This window comes from Vidua chalybeata, chromosome 10, assembly GCF_026979565.1.
Source record: "Vidua chalybeata isolate OUT-0048 chromosome 10, bVidCha1 merged haplotype, whole genome shotgun sequence".
NCBI lineage: Eukaryota > Metazoa > Chordata > Aves > Passeriformes > Viduidae > Vidua > Vidua chalybeata.
This window is the reverse complement of record NC_071539.1, coordinates 603,387-622,769: the sequence shown is the minus strand read 5'-3', so window position 1 is coordinate 622,769 and position 19,383 is coordinate 603,387. Positions and strand designations below refer to the sequence as shown.

At 56.9% G+C, this 19,383-nt stretch overlaps 1 protein-coding gene across 1 annotated transcript; it reads right to left on the bottom strand.

Moving 5' to 3' along the window:
• Positions 1-15,647: 15,647 nt before the first annotated feature.
• P2RY1 (purinergic receptor P2Y1) lies at positions 15,648-18,914 on the bottom strand. Its single transcript, XM_053951326.1, has 2 exons — positions 18,832-18,914; positions 15,648-18,453 (listed from the first exon to the last, which is right to left on the bottom strand). The coding sequence occupies exon 2, from the start codon at positions 18,383-18,385 to the stop codon at positions 17,294-17,296; it is 1,092 nt and encodes a 363-aa protein (XP_053807301.1). The 5' UTR covers positions 18,386-18,453; positions 18,832-18,914; the 3' UTR covers positions 15,648-17,293.
• Between the last annotated feature and the right edge of the window lie 469 nt (positions 18,915-19,383).

Below are 19,383 nucleotides of genomic sequence, written 5' to 3'. Positions count from 1 at the left end.
ATATAAAATTAAGCTACTTTTTTTTTTCTTTTTAAATGGTACTAATCAGCTTAACACCGTGAAAGACACCGTGGAGAAGTTGCTTTGTAATTTCAGAAAACCTTGGAATCCTGACCTCACTGTGGAATTACCCCAGGGTGCTGCCTCCAAAGCTGTGTGTCGGCACTGGGAGCAGAAGGAGATGCAGAGGGACACATTGTCCTTCCCAATCTCTGCCAGACATTCCCTGGGTGGGGTCAATGCACCTGGCATGGACATGGGGACCCCAAGGTAGCATCCAACGTCCTGAGGTGTCCCCCCAGCCCTGGGGGATCCATCAGAGCTGAGCTCCCTGCTCACAGCCAAGGGAAATGCTTCACTGCTGCCTTTGGGGCTTCTCCAGAAAAGGTTTTATGGTAAAGGCACATCAGTGCAAGAAGGGATGTGTCCTGCTCCTGGTTTGATTCTGGTACAAACAGATAATCTGTTTCATTTAAGGAAAGTTTTCCCACAATTATTCCTTCCCGAAGTCTGCAGAGGAGTTTCTGTGTGCTCCCAGCTCCCTGCCAGGGTCACAGCATGGATCCTGTCCTTCAGCTGCAGCATGGCTCTGGGCACTGCAGCAGCTCCTTGGTGGCCAGCAGGGGAAAAAACCACCCTGCTACTCAAATAAAGCTGCAGATAAGTATGGGTATTGCAATGGAGCAGCACCCACCCCCCTCCCGTGCTGCTCCAGCCCTTCCATGTGCATTCCTGGCTCCTGGAGTATTTATAACCCCTGGAAGTGTGCATCTCTAGGAAAGCACGAGGCTGGTGCCAGCCCCTCGCTGGTGTGCAGGGCTGGGGGCAGCAGGGCTCAGGCCTGACCCCGCAGCCCACTCGGGAACAGCTCTCTCCCAGAGTGTGAAGTCACATTTCCAGAAAAAGGGATCCTGCTGCAAGTGCCTGGGAAGCATGAGGTGCAGGAGCAACTATTTCAGAGATGGACTGCAAGCCACAGGCAGTGAATGCCCCAGCAGAGCTGAGATGCAGCAGCTCAGAGACATGTGGAAGGGAAGGGAGAAAAAAACAAGAAAGTAGAAAACCCAGCAAGATTCCTCCTTCCTCAGGAGGTTATAAATGCAGTCTTTGGAGGCCCAGGGATGCTGATTAACTTGCACAGGCAGATAAAGACCTTGACATCAATTAAATACTGCTGATGAGGTGAGGTCAATAGTAATTATAACCTGCTCATATCTTCACACATTAGAGACATGTTTAATCTTTTTATTGAAAAGCTTTTTACTGAAATTAAGTAGTATGACAATTTCCTGCAGTGTCCTGTTTCTGATTAAGTAGGTGGAAAGACGGTGGATTGCACTTCATCAGCTCTGCTTCTGTTTTCTTCTGCTAAAGAAATACCTTTAGGGCTTGTTTGGTGTTTTGGCTGTTAAGTTTTTAAAAAAGTCTTTTAAGTGGCTTTGAAAAGGGGGCTCAGACTTATATCAATATTTACACCCTTTCCAACATGAGCCTCAGAGCCAAAGGCCACGGCCACAGGAGAGCCTTCCTTTGTGCTTGCCAGGGCAATCTCTGGGATGTTCCTGGAGGGCAATCCCTGGGGTGCTCCTGGCAGGGCAATCCCTGGGGTGTTCCTGGAGGGACACAATCCCTGGGGTGCTCCTGCCGGGGCAATCCCTGGGGTGCTCCTGCCAGGGCAATCCCTGGGATCTCCTGCCAGGACACAATCCCTGCGGTGCTCCCGGCAGGGCAATTCCTGGGGTGCTCCTGCCAGGGCAATCCCTGCGGTGCTCCTGCCAGGGCAATCCCTGCGGTGCTCCTGGCAAGGCAATCCCTGGGGTGCTCCTGGCAGGACAATCCCTGGGGTGCTCCTGGCAGGACAATCCCTGGGGTGCTCCTGGCAAGGCAATCCCTGGGGTGCTCCTGGCAAGGCAATTCCTCTGGTGCTCCTGGCAGGGCAATCCCTGGGGTGCTCCTGGCAAGGCAATTCCTCTGGTGCTCCTGGCAGGGCAGTCCCTGGGATGTTCCTGGAGGGCAATCCCTGGGGTGCTCCTGGCAGGGCAATCCCTGCGGTGCTCCTGGCAGGGCAATCCCTGGGATCTCCTGCCAGGGCAATTCCTGGGGTGCTCCTGCCAGGGCAATTCCTGGGGTGCTCCTGGCAGGGCAATCCCTGGGATCTCCTGCCAGGGCAATTCCTGGGGTGCTCCTGCCAGGGCAATCCCTGGGGTGCTCCTGGCAGGGCAATCCCTGGGGTGCTCCTGGCAGGACAATCCCTGCGGTGCTCCTGGCAGGGCAATCCCTGGGATGTTCCTGGCAGGACAATCCCTGGGATGTTCCTGGAGGGCAATCCCTGGGGTGCTCCTGGCAAGGCAATTCCTCTGGTGCTCCTGGCAGGGCAATCCCTGCGGTGTTCCTGGCAGGACAATCCCTGGGGTGCTCCTGCCAGGGCAATCCCTGGGGTGCTCCTGGCAGGGCAATCCCTGGGGTGCTCCTGGCAGGGCAATCCCTGGGGTGCTCCTGCCAGGGCAATCCCTGGGGTGCTCCTGCCAGGGCAATCCCTGGGGTGTTCCTGCCAGGACACAATCCCTGCGGTGCTCCCGGCAGGGCAATCCCTGGGTGCTCCTGCCAGGGCAATTCCTGGGGTGCTCCTGCCAGGGCAATCCCTGCGGTGCTCCTGGCAGGGCAATCCCTGGGATGTTCCTGGCAGGACAATCCCTGGGGTGCTCCTGGCAGGGCAATCCCTGGGGTGCTCCTGGCAGGACAATCCCTGGGGTGCTCCTGGCAGGGCAATCCCTGGGATGTTCCTGGAGGGCAATCCCTGGGGTGCTCCTGGCAAGGCAATTCCTCTGGTGCTCCTGGCAGGACAATCCCTGGGGTGTTCCTGGCAGGACAATCCCTGGGGTGCTCCTGGCAGGGCAATCCCTGGGGTGCTCCTGCCGGGGCAATCCCTGGGGTGCTCCTGCCAGGGCAATCCCTGGGGTGCTCCTGGCAGGACAATCCCTGCGGTGCTCCTGGCAGGACAATTCCTGGGGTGTTCCTGGCAGGACAATCCCTGGGGTGCTCCTGCCAGGGCAATCCCTGCGGTGCTCCCGGCAGGGCAATCCCTGGGGTGTTCCTGGCAGGACAATCCCTGGGGTGCTCCTGCCAGGGCAATCCCTGGGGTGCTCCTGGCAGGACAATCCCTGCGGTGCTCCCGGCAGGGCAATCCCTGCGGTGCTCCTGGCAGGGCAATCCCTGGGGTGCTCCTGGCAAGGCAATTCCTCTGGTGCTCCTGGCAGGGCAGTCCCTGGGATGTTCCTGGAGGGCAATCCCTGGGGTGCTCCTGGCAGGGCAATCCCTGGGGTGCTCCTGGCAGGGCAATCCCTGGGATCTCCTGCCAGGGCAATTCCTGGGGTGCTCCTGCCAGGGCAATTCCTGGGGTGCTCCTGCCAGGGCAATCCCTGGGGTGCTCCTGGCAGGGCAATCCCTGGGGTGCTCCTGGCAGGACAATCCCTGCGGTGCTCCTGGCAGGGCAATCCCTGGGATGTTCCTGGCAGGACAATCCCTGGGGTGCTCCTGGCAGGGCAATCCCTGGGGTGCTCCTGGCAGGACAATCCCTGGGGTGCTCCTGGCAGGGCAATCCCTGGGATGTTCCTGGAGGGCAATCCCTGGGGTGCTCCTGGCAGGGCAATCCCTGGGGTGCTCCTGCCAGGACAATCCCTGCGGTGTTCCTGGCAGGACAATCCCTGGGGTGCTCCTGGCAGGACAATCCCTGGGGTGTTCCTGGCAGGACAATCCCTGGGGTGCTCCTGGCAGGGCAATCTCTGGGGTGCTCCTGCCAGGGCAATCCCTGGGGTGCTCCTGGCAGGACAATCCCTGGGGTGCTCCTGGCAGGGCAATCCCTGGGGTGCTCCTGCCAGGGCAATCCCTGGGGTGCTCCTGCCAGGGCAATCCCTGGGATCTCCTGCCAGGACACAATCCCTGCGGTGCTCCCGGCAGGGCAATCCCTGGGTGCTCCTGCCAGGGCAATTCCTGGGGTGCTCCTGCCAGGGCAATCCCTGCGGTGCTCCTGGCAAGGCAATCCCTGGGGTGCTCCTGGCAGGGCAATCCCTGGGGTGCTCCTGGCAAGGCAATCCCTGCGGTGCTCCTGGCAGGGCAATCCCTGGGATGTTCCTGGCAGGACAATCCCTGGGGTGCTCCTGGCAGGGCAATCCCTGGGGTGCTCCTGGCAGGACAATCCCTGGGGTGCTCCTGGCAGGGCAATCCCTGGGATGTTCCTGGAGGGCAATCCCTGGGGTGCTCCTGGCAAGGCAATTCCTCTGGTGCTCCTGGCAGGACAATCCCTGGGGTGCTCCCGGCAGGACAATCCCTGGGGTGTTCCTGGCAGGACAATCCCTGGGGTGCTCCTGGCAGGGCAATCCCTGGGATGTTCCTGGAGGGCAATCCCTGCGGTGCTCCCGGCAGGGCAATCCCTGGGGTGCTCCTGGCAGGACAATCCCTGGGTGCTCCTGCCAGGGCAATCCCTGGGGTGCTCCTGGCAGGGCAATCCCTGCGGTGCTCCCGGCAGGGCAATCCCTGGGGTGCTCCTGGCAGGACAATCCCTGCGGTGCTCCTGGCAGGACAATCCCTGCGGTGCTCCTGGCAGGACAATCCCTGGGGTGTTCCTGGCTGCTCTGTGTCCCTGGGCTGCGGGGGCAGCGGCGCTGCTGCAGCGGGCGGCCGGGCGGTTCGGAGCAGCGCCGTGCCTTGGAGCTGCAGAGGGAGCTCTGCCTTCCGCCTCGCACGCTCTCTCTGCCTCCCCCTCCGTGCCTGCTTCTCTCGGGGCTGCCCAGGGCGGTCCCAGCCCCGCAGGGCTCTGGCTCCTGCAAGCCCGAGAAGGAAAATCACGGTTTTTCCTGGCTGGGGACATGCTGCATGCCCGGGGGAACGGCAGCGCCGGGTGCCATGCAGGACGGGATGGGCACAGGTGTGCCAGCTCCTGCCACCGCTGCTGGGCCTTCTGAACCGGTGACCGTGGCAGAGGAGTTCACCCAGCTCTGTGAACTACCTGGGAAGCCTTACATCCCTTAGCCCAGGCGATTCGGAGAGAGAGCAGTGGCTAAATATAGCTAAATGCAGCCCTGGAGCAGTGACAGCAGCAGCTCTGGGAAGAGCTCGGGAGGGAGGGAGGGAGGGAGGGAGGGAGCGAGGCTGGGAACTGGGAGTGCTGGAGAGGGGGCGGCCGCCGGTTCACGCTTCGCCGCCGGAGCTGGCGGCGCTCCCAGGAAGGGCAGCGCAGCTCCTCCTTCGCTGCCGCCTGGGAACGCTCCAGGGCCGCCCTTGGCACCGTGGGGGTCGCAGGGGGGCTCAGGGCCCGCTGGGCTGTGCGGGAGCGGCGGCCGCGGAGGGGAAGGGCCGCGGGCCGGGACCGCGCTCCGCCAGGGCCCGGGGCCGTGCCCGCAGCTCCCCCTCCGCTCCCCGGCTCCTCTCTGCTCCTTTTCCAGAGGCTGTGCAGGGGTTTGTCCAAAGCTTCTGTCACCCCGTGCAGTGGCAGGAGCCATCACGAGCGTCACTGCTCATGCTGCTGGCGCAGGAGAGTCAGGGGCTGTGCTGGTGTCCGGGGTTTGGGACCACAGCAGGGCTGCCTGCCCGCATCTGGCCTTGTGGCGTCATCCCGGGGCTGCTGGTCACGAGGAGAGTCCCTGCTCCCACAGGATGGATCTCCTCTGCCCACCACGAGCTCCTGTACCTGAGCTGCAGCAGCTGCAGCTCACACACACTGGGCTGCAGCCGGCGGCGTCTTGGCATCCCTGGCACCCACACGTCAGGATGGGCTAATGTGGTTTTTGGATCGTGTTCCTTTAATGGTCACTTGGCACCAAGAGAAATGTATGAGATTTGTCAGGGAAAGTTTCTATTCCACTTAAGTGGCTCTCACAGACACGGATGCAGTTAGTGCTTCTGGCTCAGTGCTTTGCTGCTCCGCACTTCCCACATGGTTTGGGGTACCCCCACCATTCCTTGCCACTCTTCTGTCCTGGTGCCCTGAGCCCAGGGGGCAGCGGGGGGAGAAGCAGATCCTAAAGGCACCGAGGCTCAGATAGAGCAGTGACCAGAGGGATTGCAACACTTGTGGTGGTTTGGTGACCCTTAGGGGGCAGGGAGTGCCCAGCCGGGCTCAGGGCATCCTGCAGAGGAGAATGGCAGTGCCAGAGCCTCATGCCCTCTCAGAGGTGTCACTGCCACCTGCCCAAAGAAGCACCTCATTCAACTGGATGCCACATGTGAGCGGCTCTACAGGTTTGGAGTTGATGAGAATGAGCACCATGCTTTAATCCCATTCAAAGCTGAGACCTTGTAAGCCACTGGAGCCTGACACACCTCTCCAGGGGTTATGTAAAGTAACTGTTCACAGCACGAGCTGGCAAATATCATGTACAGTATCGACTAATTAGACGGCACTGAAATATGACTCATTTTCAGTGACTCCATGTGGATGCTTCTACCCTTACAATGGTACTGGGAAAGAAGAGCAGGAGCCTCTGGAGGAGCCCCAGGCTGGCGTGTCCCTGTTCCCATGGTGGCTCTGGGGCACACAGCCCTGCCCAGCCCCAGGGAATGCAGAGCTGGGGCTGGGGCTCAGCCAGCCTCACACCCTGTGGGAAGAGGGGAGCTGGGGCTGCTGCTGGAAGCACCCCGCCTCCAAAATCCATCTGGGAACCTCCATGCCCCAGCAGGGCTCCTCTGGGCGGCCTCTGCTGCTGCCCTGTCACCGGTGCAGCTGCGGATGTTCAGTCTGTACTCAGGGGTGGTGCTGCCAGCGGGGTCAGTCACAGCACGCTGTGCAGCCTGGCTTTGTGCTCGCAGGCTGCAGGAGGCAGGACCGGTGCTGGGGCTGCATTTCACAACATGCAGATTGCTCCTGAGGTTTGCTGTGCACATCCTGTCAGGAGTTAACTGCAGGTTATCTCGGTCTGAGAGGCAAATTCTTCTGTTTGCTATTTGAAACAATTCGGCCAAAGAGGCAAAGTCCAGAATGCAGCCCCTCAACTCTTGGTGTTGGATGCTGATGAGGACACCAGGGCAGAGTGGCTCTGGCTCCTCTTTCCTTCTGGAGGTTTCCCACCAGTGTGAACTCACTGATGCTTCTGGATCTGCTCCTGTGGGTACAGGGTCTTCACAGCAAGGGACAAAGGCCCCATTTCTGCACTGCCAGGGCATTGTGTTTTCTGCCTGCCATCTTTTACAGGAAAGCATCAGGAATTTGTGTAAGTCTTAGAGCTTTAGGGACACGTGCACATGCACATAGTTACACACACACCCCTTAGATCCATCTGTGTGTAGCTGATGGTGTATTTTTAGATGTGGTGTAAGCTGATCCTGTTCATGAGCTCTGGTCAGTGTGAATTGATCAAGAAAAGGAACGACTGAAATTTGTGTTTCTGTACATTCAATGGAGGGGATTAATGTCAGAGGGTTTACTTTGGAATCCCGTCCTGGACTGAGGGTCAAAGCAGGTGAAAGCCAGGGCCAGCTGTGGTGCCACCCCGTGTCACACCACGAGCTCGCAGTGGTTTGGGAGACGCTCCCGGCTGACCTGCACCCAGAGCACGGAGCTGCTGCAGGGCTCGGCTCTATTTTGGGTGCAGGTGACTATACTTAGGGCTGAGTCATCCCTTCCACTATCAGTTACAGGAGAGCTTTAATGAGCAGAGCCGGTGGCGAGGGCTCGGGGCCGCGCTGGAGCCTCTGTGGCGGTGGCAGCAGCCGCGGGTGGCTCGGGCACAGCCCCAGCCCCAGCCCTGCCCTGGTCCCCGGCTGAGCCCGGTGTGGGACAGGGGGTGAATTGCAGCTGGCAGCCGAGCTCCATCCCTGCTGTGGGCAGAGCACCCAGGAGCCCCACGGGGGTTCTGAAGGCAGCGTCCCTCTGTGGAGCCATTCCTTGATGTCACCATCAAGGTGACAAGCTCTCTGGCAAGCTACAGAGAGCTGCTCAATCCAGCCGAAAATTCAGGTCTGCTTCCTTACGTACATGCCCTGAGGGCAGCTGCTCATCCACCATTTGCAGGGGAATGGGACTCACTGGGACTCGCTGGTGTTTGACCTCTGTCGGCTGCAGCAGCTGACCCCGGAGGCAGAGCAGCTTTCAGAGCACTCAGGAAGGAACGTGCCCCAGGGGCTGGGGCAGTGCGGCACCAGCCCTGCCAGCACGCAGCACCGAGAAATGTTTTCCTTTGCAGATTTATCCCCGTGCAGAAAGGAAAGGGTAGAAAACATTTTCGTTGAATCACAGCCAAAGAGACAAGTCAGCTCCTCCATCTGCTCCCCGCGAGGGTTTGGCTGTGGATTTGCCTCTGTGGGTCTCTCTGGGCCTGCTCGCTCTGCGTTCTACAGGACACCTGTGGGTCAGGTTTCTTCTGATTTTTCGCTGTTCCCAGCTGTCTCAATTGAGTGACACTTTGTCCACAGTGTGAAGGAGAGGAAACAAGCCAGAAGCAAAGGAATATCCTGGTGAAAAGCTGTTCTGATGGTAGCAAGAGATGGCTTGAAAACCCAGAGTTTTATTCTGAGTCGAGTCCCTCAAGTAATATCTGAATATTGACATAATTTGTTTTTAAAAGTGTTTAACTTTATTTTTAGTGTGTCAATGTCAAGGTGAATGACAGATTTTCAATCTTCCCTTGGCTCCTTCTGCTCCGTGCACAAAGCACAAAGCTCAAAGCTCAAAGCTCCCCTCCACACCCTCCAAGGGACCAGGAGCCCCTCCATGGGAGAGGAAGAGGAGGATGAGGAGGAGGAGGGTACTGCACCCTCCAAGGCCAGGAGGTGACCGAGTGGGGGGTGATGGGAAGGGGTGACCAGAGGTAATGGGATGGGGGTGGTCGAGGTGAAGAGACTGGGAGGGCAGGGGGAGGAAGCAAATCTCCCAGCTCCCTCCCTTCCCCGAAGGACTTTGTTTTAAAACAAGCAGTCTTTTAAAAATCTAGGGCAAGTCAGCCTTCTGCCAAAATTAGTCTTTGTGCAGGAGCATGAGAAGGAATTTTAATGGGTAGCTGGTATGTGGGGATGAGGGGAATGACTGCTTTTACTATCTAAATGCTGTTTAAATAAGGCTGTAACATCAAACAGCTTTGCCACGCTCGCAGCTCTGTTTTACAGGAAGCATCACTGCCACCGCTCACAAATACACAAGAATGTTAAACAACAACTTTTTATTTGTGCCAAACGTGTCCTGACACATTGCTGAGGAGGAGGAGAGCTGCAGTGCCAAGGGAGCTCGGGCAGCACCCGGGACCTGCTTCCCTCTGGCCTGGCTGCTGTCCCTGAAAGTGCTACAAACCCCTGCAAGGCCATTTTCCCCTTGGATTGGCCCAATTGCAGCCGAGAGGAGCAGGGAGAGGAGAAATCCATCCTGCTGCACCCATCTGGGTCCTGGGGCCCTGTAGAGAGCCCACAGTAGGGATGGGGATAGTGATGGGCCAGTAAAACCAAACAAATAAAGAATTTGCCCTCTACAGTGCAAAGCTTTATTATCTTCAATGTACGACTGCACTACTCTGGTGTTGTTACTGAGGATATTAAAACTCAATACTCTGCTAAGAATTTAACTTCTGTGGAGTCTTAAAAGTACACTTTAATTCTGAAATTAGCACTAACGTAATATTTGGTAAAAAAACTGTGTTATAATCCCCAAGGGCTTCTCCCACCTGGGTCCCAGAGAGACCAAGTGAGCAAATCCCCATCTGTTGGTCCCAGGGCTGTGCCCCAAGCCTCTGGCATGTGCATTTGGGATGCTTGGCTGTGTGCAGGAGCACCCCTTCCCCTCCTCTGCCAGTCCCTGGGGTCTGTTTGGGTGGTACCAAGGCTGGGTGCCTCTGCACAGCTCCTGCACACCTCTGCCTGGCCCCAGCCCCTGACGCTGTCCCAGCGCTGAGCCAGCCCTGGCTCCACGGCTGGGTCACTTCTCAGTCACTGTCTTGGATAAAAATCAGCTCCCCACAAAAGGCCATTATTCACAGGGGAAGGAAGGGCATTTGTGACCAAGCAGCCTGGCTTCCACAGGGAAATCTCTGTCAGGACATGCCTGAATGCCAGCACAGCACGGGGCACAGCCCTGCCACCCACCAGGACCCAGCCTGGCTGTGAGCACTTCCAGGGGAGGGGCAGCCACGGCCTCCTGACAAACCTGTGCCAGGGTTATAGAAACCTGTGCCTCTTCAGAAAAGTGAGGACCTGGTTTTGGTTAAGAATCGAGCCAGAGCAAGGCTCTCAGCCTGCAGGGGAAGGTCCCTGGGAGCAGCAGGGTTTGATGGCTTCAGTCTGTCCCAGGTCACTGCCCCAGCTCAGGGAGGAGGGCGTGGGGCAGATCCTGGTGCTGCTGCGTGGAACAGCCATAAACCGAAGGGAGAAGGCTTCTATGAATTATTAACACAAACAGCTCTGCTGTTCCTTGGCTGTAGGGGAATGCCAGGAAGGGTAAATGCTGTTTCCAGCACTTTAAAAGAGCAGATTTTCTGATCATCACTCAGGGATGCAAGGATGCTCCCACGGGCAGGCAGCAGTCCCTCGGGACCCTGGGAAGGGGATTCCCGGTGGGAGTCTCTGCCTGGTTCTCCTTTGGGATCTCCAGCTTCCACTGGGGCTGCAGGACACAGTGCTGGTGGCTGTGGCAGGCCGTGGGTCACTCCCAGAGGGGCAGCCCCGTTCCCCAGGGAGCACAGTGTGGGGCTGTGTGCCCCAGGGGACACAAACACAGCCAGCACCTCACTGTCCTCTCGGTGCCACACCAGCACTGCTGGGGCTGGTGACACCCACAGTCACAGAGCCGAGCTGCCCTGGGTGCTCCTGAGGGTGGCACAGACACAGCTCCCAGCCCTGGGTGCTCCTGAGGGTGGCACAGACACAGCTCCCAGCCCTGGGTGCTCCTGAGGGTGGCACAGACACAGCTCCCAGCCCTGGGTGCTCCTGAGGGTGGCACAGACACAGCTCCCAGCCCTGGGTGCTCCTGAGGGTGGCACAGACACAGCTCCCAGCCCTGGGTGCTCCTGAGGGTGGCACAGACACAGCTCCCAGCTCTGGGTGCTCCTGAGGATGGCACAGACACAGCTCACAGCTCTGGGTGCTCCTGAGGGTGGCACAGACACAGCTCCCAGCCCTGGGTGCTCCTGAGGGTGGCACAGACACAGCTCACAGCTCTGGGTGCTCCTGAGGGTGGCACAGACACAGCCCAGCCCCTCTGAGCTGCCCTGGTCTCTCAACCCGAGCACCTCCAGCCCCATGGGGATGCGGGCATGGGTTGGGCAGTGCCCCCACCTCACTGCCTGCGATGGTTTGGGTAACCCCCACAGGCTGTGATGGTTTGGGTAACCCCCAGAGGTTTGGGTAACCCCTCAGGCTGTGATGGTTCGGGTAACCCCCAGAGGTTTGGGTAACCCCTCAGGATGTGGCCCCAGTGCTCTCTGGGCCCTGCCCTGCTCCAGCCCTGCCCGAGCTCGGCTCCATCCCAGCGCCGTTCCCGGCAGCTCCCGGCGGAGCCAGGGCCCGGTGCTGCCAGCAGAAACCCGAGCTGCACGGTCTGAAAACCCCCATTTATTGAATTATTTACCTCTTCCACCCACTGCCTCTTGCCACGGGCTGGCCTTTGCTGTAAATTAAAGTTTAGAAACAAATATCCCCCAGGTCCGTGCGCTGCCTCGCCTCTGCCCGGGTCACAAACTGCCTTTGCCCACTTGGGCCAGGGCTAAAGGAAGCCTTTGTCATTGGACTCGATGGTCTTGGAGGCCTTTTCCAACATAAATTATTCTGTGATTTTGTGGAACCAGAGATAAATGCGCAGTCAGCTCAGATATTAGATCTGGTGTTCACGCACTGCCTGAGTCTGCTCGTGCAAACACAAGCAGCCAGAGCAGGGCCCTGGACCTGCCTGACTTGGAGCATTTAAAGCTTTATGTGCTGGGGGAAGACGAGGTCTTTGGGCCTCAGCAGGTTTTGGAATGGAAATTTTGGAAAGGCATGGAACAGCATGCTTTGTTGAAGACAGAATTCATTTACTGGTAAGAAAATACAATTTTAATGGAATAATTTTAATGGGTAGCTGAACCATTTGCATTAAGGTCAAAGATAAACGAAGAGGAAGAAAATTAAGAGGAAGGTAAGTAAATCCTAAAATAAATCAGGTGAAATTAGTGACTGATACGTACCCACAGCCATCCCAGGTGATGAGGAGGGAACAGAAGGAAACTGCTCATGGTGTGAAGCTGGGGCAGCTGCTGGCAGCCAGACGAGACAATGGCATGGAAACACAGCCCAACATAAAACTGAAATTGCTACATGGCAGGGAAGGCACGGCTAACAGCGGGGTTCCACGTTTTAGTGGGGTTTGAAATGTTAGGCTGTTTGGGAAGGAACAGCCCCTCGCCATCCTGCAAGGAAAGCCATTGCCAGGGGGGAAAAGGCAGTTTCTGCAGGACAGATTTAGCTTTCATCTGTACAGGGAGAGGGGCTGGCAGCAGGTTCATCTCTGGCTGAATTCTGGGAATGGGAGAAGGCTTGGAGTGGGTGGGCATGGGGCAGCAAGTCAGCCTGCTGCCTCTGGAACTGCGCAGCCGTGACCCTTGGTCGTGCCACCTGTGGACACGCTGACCCCAAACATCACAGAGTCATGGAATGGTTTGGGTTGGAACAGACCTTAAAGTGCCACCAGTGCCAGCCCTGCCATGGCAGGGACACCTCCCACTGTCCCAGGTGCTCCCAGCCCTGTCCAGCCTGGCCTTGGGCACTGCCAGGGATCCAGGGGCAGCCCCAGCTGCTCTGGGCACCTGTGCCAGGCCTGCCCACCCTGCCAGGGAACAACTTCGAATATCTGATCTCTGTGTACCTTCCCTCACCTAAAACCATTCCCCCTTGTTCTGCCACCACATCTCCACGTGCCTCCTTTGTCTTTGGAGGCTGAGCATCACTCATTTATTCACTTATTTTGATTCTCATTTGGTCTGCCTGCTTCCTCTCAAGGTTTTAAATTGCATATATTTTGCAAGCCTTTTATTAACTATTTTTAAAGACATATCGCTGCTGGAAGAATCTCCTGGAAGCATGAATTAACAACACAAAAGGCAGAAGGAGCGTTTCATAATGCTACTGGGGTGGCTCCAACACGAGTTGCTTGGTGCAGTGGTGCAGTACCAGCAATGCTGGGGCCACACTTTTGCTGCCACTAAAAATAGTTGCAACTTCAAACCCAAATATATTTTTGTTCATTAAAATTATAGACAAATAAGAAGATTTTTTACTCTTTAATTAAAGCAGCTACATAATCTGGGTGTAAATAAAAGGTCACACTGTCCCTGCAGATATTGCAGGCAGGTTTCAGTAGCGTTTACAAAAAAAATTGAACTTAACAATATTAAAATCACAGCACACCAGAAAAATAAGCACTTTCACATCTGCCCTTGGAACACACAGTAATTCACAGCCACATGCCAAGTAGTAAGTCCTGTGCCTTCAGAGTATTTGAAATTGCTGTGCCATGCAGTTGGGTTCCAGACACCCCCAGGAGTGCCTCACGTCCTTCCTCACCCGAAAGAGGAGGAGGGCAAGGCCAGGGAAGCTTCCCGTGCCCCTCCTGGGGCTCACACAGTGCCAGGGCTTGGCTGTGGGGCCTCGCTGTGGAGCCAAACCCCAGCGTGTCCCTGGGGCACAGAGCAGAGGATGCTCCGCAGCCTGGCACGGGGCTGGCAGCCCCCAGAGCAGCTCCCCAGCCCCTGGGCTCACCAGCACACCCAGGGCACCCTGCTGCCCAAAGCAGGGCCAGGCGCTGCTCCCACCCCACCCAGGGGCTCATTCATTCCGTGTTATGTGAACCGGCTTAAAACGGGAAAGTCCATGTGTGCAAATGTACAAACTGACAGCAGTTCACGTGGGGGCTTCACGCTGACTTCAAGCTGTGTTAAAGGTATGTAAGAGTTAAATAGGGCATAAATAGGAAAGAACATTAACCCATGAGCTGCAGGAAGCAAATACAGCTCATGAATGAGAATTGCTCTTGGCGTGGATCTGGCAAATGTTAAGCTCTAAATAACTGTTTACTTCAAACTTTGTGGTGTCTTAAGAGAATGATTTGTAGTTAGAAGATTCCCAAGCATGCCCAGGGGGAAAGCAGGTTACAAGCATGACCACAAAATCAGAACAGGCTTAATCTCATTTGCTAGTCAAAGATTGCACAGCATGAGGAAAGGTGGAACTTCTAGGTGGTCACAGTAGAGAGATAATGAGCTGGATCTTGTCCCTAGTAATCACAACCCATCGTTGCCAGTGATTATTAATTACCAGCCCAAAGGCCGGAGCTGCAGTTGCATTCTCCTCACATATTGGATGGATTAGAAATTCCAGGTGAGTGGCTCAGGGAAAGGTCTCTTCAACCGCACCCAGCCCTGAGGCTGATGGATAATCACAGGGATCACCTGGGCCCCTGGTGCTGGTGGGCTGATTGCCTCCCATAAATACATCCCAAAAGGCTCCGTTTAGGGCCAGGCTCGGGCAGTTCCCCGGGAGCTCTGGCCCTCACCCTGCCTGCAGCTCTGCTGGGTGCCCAGTCCCTGGCTCGCTCAGGCGGGACACGGTTCCTGCGTGCTCCAGGTAAGGGGCAGGCAGGAATCTGGTGGGATTTTGCACCGGCTCCGAGTACCCCGTGCCAAGCACGGCAAGGCTGGCAGAGCGAGCAGGAGCTGTGCCGGAGGCTCTGAGGCTCAGGCGCAGCCCCGGCAGGACCCAGCGCCGGCTGCGGCAGCCGGGAGCGTCACGGGGCGCGGAGCGAGGTGTCACCTCCGCCGCGCGGAGCTGCGGGGCGCGACCAGCCGCGTGGAAAACGCGCTTACCGGAGCTGCCAGCGCCGCTCCCTGCCGCGGCTGCTCGGCAGCGACAGGGACCGCCGAGCCGAGCCGAGCCGAGCCGTGCCCGCGGCCAGCACCTGCGGCATCAGCCGGCTCCGGCACCGCTCCCTCCGGCCAGCCCAGCGCCGAGCCAGCCCCGCAGCGAGCCCGGGGGGCTCAGCGCCGGCCGCGGGCTCGCCAGCGCGGCTCTCCCGGCCTGGCTGTCCCCGGTGCTGTCCCCGGTGCTGTCCCCCGTGCTGTCCCCTCGGAGTCCGTGCCCGCCGGGCAGGGCTGCGCTGAGCTCGGTGCAGACAGACCGCGGGGGCTGCACCGAGCCCGGCCCGGGGGGCTGCGCTCCGCTGGGGCTGCTCGGCACCTCTGGTCGAACGCGAATTAGTGGAACCTTTTATTTCCTAACTGAACGCGAGAAATTGGCCACAAAAATGTTCGGGGAAGAACAGGATTTTGAACACAGGGAAGCAGATACAAAGAATATCCTATTTTTATGCTCCCTCTCCATGTAATTCATCTGCCATTCCAAACAAGACGTGCCTCAGCTGAATGAAGCCTCAAATAATCACATAATAGGAGAAGTCATTTATTGTGAATCAGGCTCTTTTTGTGGTATATAAATAGTCTGTGCTGTTCCACAGGCTTTGTCAGTCAGGATTAATTAGCAATTGACCCTTGCTTGAGATTTCTTCACTACCTCTACATTTTTCATAGGGCTAAATGAGCTCTCCACATTGCTTTAAGAGGCTTCCTAAGCTGGAGATTCATTTACCTCTAGGCTATAAATCAGTAGTTTAATTTATCACTAGGTTACATATCAGCAGTGAATAGTCAGGGTGGAATTGAGTTTATTATAAAGGTGTTCTGTCAGAAGACACAGTATTACAGTGATTGAAACATGCTCTTCAATTTTCCATTAATGCCCAATTCTGAATATGACCACAGAGAACCACACTTTACAAACTTTACATTTAGCATCCTAATAAATAAGTTCAATAAATAGGGACTCTGCAGAGGAAGCCATACATACAAACAGAAGCTGCTTAACAATGTTGTCAAAAAATAACTAGAGCTACTCTCATTTGTAACCAATCACTGGAATTGGTAAGTAAAATATAAATATTTTACTCTTATGATGCAGACCAGAGGAACAGTGATGTGTTAAAAATCACCCTTAGGATTACATCACACTTAATTTTGTACACTAAATTCATTATTCAGAGCATGCTTTCATACTGCTTTTAGCACAAAGTATTTTCAAATACATTTATTAAAAATATGAGAAATGAGTGAGACTGCCCATGTAGGATTTCATCTGTGCCTGATCACTAGCTCTTGTGTTACACAATGTTGCAGTTTGGCTAATTTTGGATGAACTATTCCACATTTGGAGAAGATCTATAGTAAAGGGCCAGATTTAGTCTGTAGTATATTGCAACATCTTGTTAATACAGTAATTTATTTGTCAAAGTACAAAAAACAATGAATTCCCCCCGATTATTGTTATATATATATATAATATATCCATTTATATTATCCATTTTAAGAGTCACTGTTCTTGGGACACGACCTGTGTTATGTTCAGCAGGAGCAGAGCCTCTCTGGCAGCCAAGGCAGGTACGTGGAGCACGTGCTCGCCGCTGGCCTCAAGGCTCAGCTGTTCCCAGCGCTCCCGTCTCGGGTTCCGCGCGCTGCCAGCGGGCCCGGGCGGCTGGGCCAGCGCTCCCCGGCCGGCCAGGCCACGCTGGGCCCGTCCCTGCGGCTGGCACCGAGCCCCAGGAGCCGTGACCCCGCACGGCCTCGCTCCCCGTGCCCGGCGCCGAGGGGCCCGGCTTTGCCACGAACAACCATCGCAATCCCAAAGCACAACCATGCACACACCAGTAAAGCCTACCTTGAGTAAAACACCGGCACTGAAAGAGGACTGAACCATAAATGCCACCAAACTATCAAGGAATTATCAGCACTAGAAGTAGATGAAGAAGAAAATAAAACTGAAAATGGTAACTGCATCATGACTTTGATTTAAATCCTTGCGTACAACAGCGAGTGAGCAGAAAGCCTGGTCTATGGCTGAGCCTCAGAACACAAGACACTGCTCTTATTTTTATTTCCTATTTTTAAAGACAGGCTGACTGAGAACATTTTCAAACGTGGGAGACTAAGTCATTAAACCAGATGCACTTGGATTGCTCTCCTCCTTTAGGGAATTTACTTCATTTTACTTTATCTGACAGAAGTCAGAAATAAATGAAACTACTGAAGGAAAGCTGAGTTTTGACACATTATTTTCTATTAAAATTCTATTTCTTCCACTGACTTTGTGAAGCTTTTCCTACGACCAGAAAATGAGGCTTTATCTAAAAAAGAATTTGAGACTGGTAGATTTTCCTCACACACTTGTAAGCCCTACAGTCTCCTACTGCCTCAAAGCGGAGGATTTTTTTTCGAACCGTTTCCAAATCTTCTGCATTTGTTCACAAACTGGTATCTCCGTTCTGTTTATACTCTGTTAAAATATTGAGAGTCATGTCCTCACTTTTGGACTGCACATTGTGTTCGCTCCTTCTGGATGATTTCCTGGTGGCCCTGGAAAGCCGCCTTCGGAAGGTGTCACCTGCCAGGAAGTAAAGGATGGGGTCAACGCAGCTGTTGAGGCTGGCCAGGCCCCTCGTCACTTGGTAAGTGGCATAAACCTTATCGTTGAAGGCACACATATCTGGGGTTTGAAAATCCACCCTGGCCCTTAGATTTAAGGTCTTCATCACGTGGAAGGGAAGGTAAGACACTGCAAAGACCGTCAACACAATAATGACCAGGTAAATGGATTTTCTCCTGAGAGGAGAATTGTCCAAATCCTTGTAAATCAGAGCTTTCACGATGAGCCCATAGCAACCAAGAATCACTATGAAGGGGATGCAGAACATCAGCACGGTGGTGCACATGCTATAAATGAAGTAACTTCTCAGGTAATCATCGGCCGTTGTGTCGTAGCACGTTGTGGTTTTATTTTTCCTTATCCCGGTTCCCGAGTAGAAGAGTATTGGAGAAATCACGGCCACCACGAGGACCCAGACCAGGCTGCTGATGTACACCGCGTTCTTCTTCTTCAGCCTCCCCAGCGACTTCAAGGGGTGCACCACTCCCGTGTACCTGTGCACGCTTATGCAGGTCAGGAACAGGATACTGCCGTACAGGTTCACGTGGAAGATGAACCTCTGCAGCTTGCACATGACATCTCCGAAGATCCAGTCCGTTTTGTTGAAGTAGTAAAAGATGAGGGCGGGCAGAGTCAAAACGTACAAGAAATCGGCCAGTGCCAAGTTGAACATGTAAACCGAGATGCCGCTCCAAGGCCTCATGTGGAAGACAAACATCCAGATAGCCACGCTGTTGCCCAAAAACCCAGTGATGAAGACCAGAATGTAGACGGTGGGCAGGTAATAGAACTGGAAGCCGGTTTTGGTCAGGGAGCACTTGGTGGTGACGTTTCCCGCAGACCAGCCGCTGCTGGATAACAGGTTGGGTTCAGTTCCGTTCAGAGCAGCAGAGAGAAGGACTTCGGTCATGATCCTTCCCCCAGAGTCACATAGGGCTGAGGCGAAGCAAGGAAGTCTCTACAGGCACAGAAACGCATCTAAAAAAAAAGAAGAGAGCAAAGGAAACCTAGCTGGAAGGTGAGCCCTGCCCTGCTTTTCCTCGGAGGTTTCCAAGCGGCGGTGCCGGGCCCCGCTCCGCTCCCCGCCCCGCTCCCGGGGAGCCGCGCACGCCGCCGCCACCGCGTGCTGGCCCGGCCGGAGCGGGGACGGGGACAGGGCGGCGGCGGGGGCGGCGGGAACGGGGCCGAACGGGGGGCAGGGAGCGGCCAATCCACCCGCGCCCCTCGGCGATCGCCGCCGCCCCCGCGCTGCCGCCCCGTCCCGCCGCCCGCCCGGCTCCCTCTGCCCGCCCGGCCACCTCCGCCCCGGCCCCGCCGCACCCCAGCCCGGCTGCAGGAGCGCCGGGGCCGCCCCACCTGCCTCCTCCTCCTCCTCCTCCTCCTCGTCGTCGTCGTCGTCTCAGCCCGCGCTCGCCGCTCCGCGCCGCCGGCAGCGCCCGCCCGCGGGGGGCGGCGCCCCGGCCGCGGCTGCCCCGGCGCCCATGGCCGGGCAGGGCCGGGGGCGGCGGGACGGGCCCCGGACGGCGGCAGCGCCGCGGAGCGCGGCCCCTCGGCGGGCACGGCGCCGGCCCCGCCGGACTGAGCCGGGCGGGACGAGGCGCGGCTCGGCCCCGGCGCGCCCGCCCCCCGCGCCGCCCCCGCACGGGCGGTGCTGCCGCGCCCGCCGGCACCGGGGCCGCGCCGCGGGGATGGGGACGGGACCGGCGCTGCCCCTGCCCCGGGGCACCCGCCGCACCGAGCTCCGAGGGCAGCCGCGCTGGGGAGGAGGCGGCGGTGGAGCCCACGCGGTGCGGCGGGCGTGGAGCCCGGGCACGGCCACCGGCGTGTGACGGTGTCACAGCCCCGGCAGGCGGGACAGGGAGCGCTGGCCGGAGACAGGGTCCCCTCAGCCCTCACGGAATGGGGCAG